This window comes from Neoarius graeffei, chromosome 2 (assembly GCF_027579695.1).
Source record: "Neoarius graeffei isolate fNeoGra1 chromosome 2, fNeoGra1.pri, whole genome shotgun sequence".
Lineage (NCBI taxonomy): Eukaryota > Metazoa > Chordata > Actinopteri > Siluriformes > Ariidae > Neoarius > Neoarius graeffei.
In genome coordinates, this window is record NC_083570.1 from 11,770,308 (window position 1) to 11,776,307 (window position 6,000).

Below are 6,000 nucleotides of genomic sequence, written 5' to 3' on the forward strand. Positions count from 1 at the left end.
TTTTTTTCTTTGTGTCCCCCAGTGGTCCCGAATTCTGTGTTGTATTGTCCCGAATGGAAGCAATAGTGTCCCCATTTTTTTCCTCTCTGAAATAACCAGTGGTTAATATTATCATATGAAGTTACTATTATATTTGTAACTATGCGATTTTGAACCCTTTATATCATTTTTTTAATAAGTCACAAGACACAAGCGACACGTCCTATACATCATCTACTTCAAAATTACAGTTATTGCATTTTCAGTTTATTAAACTTCGGCGATCTCACTGTATGAATAGATACCCGTTTATTTAAAGGGGCCAACTAGCTCATTCAGAAAATGTTTCAACTCCCTACATCTGCAGTACACTTTAGTTGAAAATAAGACCCCTTTTATGTTCATTTCATCTACTTATACCTTGAATATCTGTTGGCACTTATAAGGCCAACTTATCATTTTCACCATTACCGTTATCCAGAGCCCTGTGATGACCTGGTGACTTGTCCAGGGTGTACCCCGCCTTTCGCCCGTAGTCAGCTGGGATAGACTCCAGCTTGCCTGCGACCCTGTAGAACAGGATAAAGCGGCTACAGATAATGAGATGAGATGAGACCGTTATCCATTTTTATGAACTTTCCGTTATCCATTACCGTTATCCATTTTATGAACTTTCGCTGCCGAAACGTGGGTGGAACATCAGCATAGTGCCAGGTCCGAGCCTAGTTGTGCTGCTGACTGACTAAACTTTCTGAACTAGAAAGACACCAAGAAAACTCGCTTATTCTGTTGAACGGTATCTTCCGTCAATATCATCCACATCATTCCTGTTGTATTTTATAACGTGTCTAACAGTGTTCATTAAGTTCATTCAGTTGCTAGCGTTGCCTGCAGACCAGGCGATGACACTTTGGATCCTGAAGGTCCCGGAGACGTTATGTCTGGGCTTTCAGTTTCTTCCCCGCGGTCGGTCCGCTTCAACCACTTCAGCATTTTTGTTCTGGCAAGAGTCGGCGCAGCGTGTGCGGTAGCGATTCCATTCCAAGTCCATATAATGCGGACACCGGCCGAAGATTCTAGAACAGAATGCGCTGCTCTGTAGCCTACGGATGCAGGTGCATCGAAAGTGTAGCTACTATGTATTTTTCGCTGTTAACGTTTTAAAATTAAAATTGACAAATTAGGTGAATGTCTACGTATGTGTTACGGCTTTGTAAATAATATTAATGTAGAACTTTTTTCTAGATCTATTTTTTTCCATTGTCCCAGATATGATAATTTTGTGTCCCGATGACATTTTTTATGGTCCCCAGGACGTCGGGACACCGTTAGTTTCGAGCGCTGAACGCCCCCCTAAAGAAAAAAATCGGATCTGCGCGATTCAGCCGTGAAAAAGGCGGCATCCGCCGTTTGCATCCCTGTTTAAACTCATAGGTTAACCGACTTTAACCGGCTAATGAGGCTCAGTGGTCGGTCAAGATTTTTTTTTTAGTTTTCGCCATCCCTACTATGGATTGGCCTTTCAAAGGCATATATGAGCCAAAAAGACAAAACATTGTCATAGACTAGGCCAGGGTAGTAGGGCTAGGCATAGCCATTTTAAACGTTAGAGACTGTCTAGTTATCATTCAGTCCGAAAATCAACTTAACAGATGTACTAGGAGTATTGAATTAGAAGATTACACCAAATACTGAACAAGATCTAACCATTCTCGAAAGATCTACTCCCACACACTTGATAATTAGAACGGGTTCGTCTAAGTTCTATGCGCGGCCTTGCTGTCCAAAATGGTGGATAACGAATATCACGTGACCTCGTGACGTCACGTGCACGCTGTCTTGCACCAAAAACCAGACGACATGTGCAGCTAGAATAGTCATTTACCACATTAGCAATGTATAGAGTGGATTTCTGATTAGTTTAAAGTGATCTTCATTGAAAAGAACAGTGCTTTTCTTTCAAAAATAAGGACATTTCAAAGTGACCCCAAACTTTTGAACGGTAGTGTAGATAGACGGGTGAATGATTGAGGAACGGATGGACCAGTGGATCATTTGACTGATGGATGGAATAAGAGAGTAGGATGGATGGATGGATGGATGGATTAATGGTTGGGTTGAAAAGAATATTGCAATACTGATTCACTTTGCAGCAGGTATTCATTGTGCAAGTAGTATTAAATCAGGATCTCTGTTGATTCCCACGCCTGCGTTCTACCATTTTTATTTCTCTCTGTAGCGGGGATGTTGGAGAACAAGCAGAATTGTTTCACTGATTTTCAGTGTGCAGCGGAGTATCTGATAAAGGAGGGCTACACCTCCGCAAGCAAACTCACCATCAATGGAGGCTCCAACGGGGGCCTGCTAGTGGGTACGACACACACACACACACACACACACACACACACACACAGAGGTGTAATTTGAGTTTCATTATAACGTAATGTAACTAAGTCACCACTATGTTCAAGTTCATCAACAAAACATTGCAGTTCTATCGTGTGTGTGTGTGTGTGTGTGTGTGTGTAGGGGCATGTGTGAATCAGAGGCCGGACCTGTTCGGCTGTGCAGTAGCTCAGGTTGGCGTGATGGACATGCTCAAGTTTCATAAGTTCACCATCGGCCACGCCTGGACCACCGACTTCGGCTGTTCTGAGATTGAGGAGCAGTTTAACTGGCTCATCAAGTGAGCGCACACACACACACACACACACACACACACTGCTGGCGAATTGTTAAATTTGTCAACTGGGTTTTTACACATCAAACGGAAAAGAAAGAGTTTTCTCCACAGCATTTTATCACCCAGCAGGAAGCTTTGCCCATATAAGGAAAGCAGAGCCGTGAACGTCCCTCTCTCTGTCTGTCTAAGGTACTCCCCTCTACACAACATCCAGGTCCCCGAGGGCGACAGCGTGCAGTACCCCGCCGTGCTGCTGTTGACTGGGGACCATGATGACCGTGTGGTGCCTCTGCACTCTCTGAAATACATCGCCACCCTGCAGCACGTGATTGGTCGCTGGTCCGGCCAATCAAATCCTCTCTTTATCTATGTGGACACAAAGTCGGGCCACGGGGCGGGAAAGCCCACCAGCAAGGTGATCCAGGAAGTGGCAGATACCTACGCCTTCATCGCCCGCTGCCTGGACCTCCACTGGATCAATTAACACCACACACACACACACACACTTCATTTAGCTGCTGATTCCCTGGTTTTCTCTTCCCCCTATCCCTCACTCTCTCCTTTTCTCCTGCATTCCTTCAGCGATCCCGTCTTCTCTTTATCTTCTTCCTTCCCTGTCTTTCTCGTCACTTCTCTCATCCTTCATCTCTTATTCTGGCTCCCCTTCTTTTTCACTCTTTCTTTCTCTTGTTCTCTCTCCTGCTATCTTCTTTGTTTCCTGCTGTCTTTCCCTCTTTCTTTATCATCTCCTTCCTCACACATCACTCAGTGTGTGTAATGGTTTTTATATTATTCACATTTCTCTCGTGTTTTTCCGGGACGTCCCGTCGATGCCCGTAGCCTGTAAAACACTTTGTACAAACTCTTTTTATTTATTAGCAGGTTCAATACTCCTCAGTAATTCTTTCACTAACGATTAACTGCACAGTATAGAGGAGTGTGAGAGTGTGTGTGTGTGTGTGTGTGTGAGAGAGAGAGAGAGAGAGAGACGGTGAGTGTATTAAGGTGTCATACGTATGTATACAGTATATATTCAGTGGCTGCTTCTACCTCCAAACTTATGCAGATTGATTGTTTTTATCTTTTAAAGGGAATAAATGTTCGCGTAATGTGGAGAAAAAGAACTGGTGTAATAAAAAGGATGGCGTTTGGAACGACTGCGCTTTTATTTATTTGTTTATTAATTAAAGCTGGACGGTCTTTTGATTTTCGTAAAATCAGTGGAATTTAGTTCTGTCTGAAATGTGGTCATTGTTTATTTCTGTAAGATCTCACAAAATATCAGGCCATTCTGTGGCTGGGAAGTTATTTAATTCGAAGGGATTAAAGCAAATAACGTGCATGAAATCGCTCGCTTCGCACAGTCAAGCAGACAGAGGAAGTCCGTGTCCTCACTCTTCTTCAAAGGGCTGTTCGAGGGTTAAGACTTAGTTTAGAATGAGGTTCAGGTTCGGGTGGGGTGTTTAGTTGTGGTGGTTAAGGTTAGAGTAAGGGACTCGGGGACTGTATTATGTCAGCGAGTCCCCACAACGTCAGAATTACATGAATGTGTGTAAAATATAGCAGTCAACAAGTCTGTGTGTATATTTTCCCCCTCTTTAGCACAGTCGTCCTTTTCCCCCCTCTGCTGTCTGAAACTCGTCTCTTATTTATTCTGAAAATCCAGATAAGTAAACACTAAACCGAGCCGGCCTTTCGATTTCATAAAATCTGTGAAATTTAGTTCGCTCTGAAATGTAGTCATTGTGATTTGTTCTGTAATATCTCACAAAATATCAGGCCATTCTGTTCTGTGGCTGGGAAGTTATTTAATTTGAGGGGATTAAAGCAAATGTGCATGTGCAGGTTTACCTTTGAGCGTGCGCTGACAGTTCCATCATTCTGTCGCTAAACAAACAGCTGATCACGCCGAGGTGCTCGCTGCATGCCGATATTTATTAGTTTGATCCTGCGTTTCCTTTCCTTCGTATAGAACATAACGTCTTTTCTTCTTGCTTTCTGTTACTGTAGTCGGTCTTTCACATTTCATTCCTCCATTTTTCTCTCCTGTTTCAAATTTGTATCCCACAATGCCTTGCACGAACGGCGAAAGCCCACCACGTGATGTGATACATGATGTAGTATCTTGTATTGCGTCATGGTGAAGCAGGAAAAAATAGCGGAGAATTTAGAGCCACGTGGAGATAAATTCATTAATTGTTCTATTTTTAAAAAAAAACTAATAAAATTGGAAGTCTGTGATTTGAATTCAGTAGCTTTTGGTCACTAAACAAAAGTAATGAATTGGGTGTCGGGGAAAATTCCTTTTATAACCTACACTTGAAAAATCTGAAAGGCAGTCAGTCTTGCTGAAGGTTCTTTTTCTTCTCCTGTTCTACCGTGCTTGGTTTTAATCCAGCTCTTGTTCTGAGTCAAGTCTCATGTCTCGCCTGGATCATAATCTTCACTTCACTTTATCACTCAATCATTAGCAATAATTGCTTTAATAAAAAAGTTTCATAATTATAGTGGGTTTTTTTGTTGCATAAATGGAATGTCAATCCAAATATTGTCACAATAAATAAATAAATTAACTTTTGAATTATTTAGTTCTTTATGAATTCTCCTCCTACTACTACTACTAATAATAATAATAATAATAATAAAAAGGCGGCCAAACTCTCACTTTATTTCATTAAAATTTAATGGCTCTATTTCCGTTGGCTGGTGCACTTGGCCAATTGTTTATTCATCTTCCAGGTTTGGGAGAAAAAAAATGAGAGGAAATGTTTATAATGAGGTAGCTATCAAGTGTAACAGACAATTGACTGAAAGGGTCAAGGCAACAAATATAAGTCCGTTTTTATATATATATATATATATACACACACACACACACAGTGGGGAAAACAAGTATTTGATCCCTTGCTGATTTTGTTGGTTTGGCCACTAATAAAGACTCGATCAGTCTGTAATATTAATGGTCGGTGTAGTCTAACATGCTGAGACAGAATATCACAAAGAAAATCAAGAAATCGACTTTAAAGAATTTGTATTAATTTATTTGCATTTTATTGAGGAAAATAAGTATTTGAACCCTCTTGCCAAAAGGACTTAGTACTTTGTGGCAAACCCCTTATTAGCAAGCACAGAGGTCAGACGTTTTTTTGTAGTTGATGACCAGGTTTCTGTACATATTAGGAGGAATTTTGGTCCACTCTTCTTTGCAAATGACCTCTAAATCATCAAGATTCCGTGGCTGTCGCTTGGCAACTCTGAGCTTCAGCTCTCTCCATAGATTTTCTATAGGATTCAGGCCCAGAGACTGGCTGGGCCACTCCATGACTTTGATATGTTTC

At 41.5% G+C, this 6,000-nt stretch overlaps 1 protein-coding gene across 1 annotated transcript in view; it reads left to right on the forward strand.

Annotated features, from left to right (window-relative positions):
* prep (prolyl endopeptidase) overlaps window positions 1–4,726 on the forward strand; it is a 39,058-nt gene extending 34,332 nt beyond the window's left edge. Inside the window, exons 13-15 of the mRNA XM_060913814.1 lie at window positions 2,219–2,350; window positions 2,509–2,665; window positions 2,852–4,726. Of these exons, the coding sequence (XP_060769797.1) occupies window positions 2,219–2,350; window positions 2,509–2,665; window positions 2,852–3,146 (584 nt within the window). The 3' untranslated portion in view covers window positions 3,147–4,726. The remainder of the gene's footprint in view (window positions 1–2,218; window positions 2,351–2,508; window positions 2,666–2,851) is intronic.
* Window positions 4,727–6,000: the final 1,274 nt, after the last annotated feature.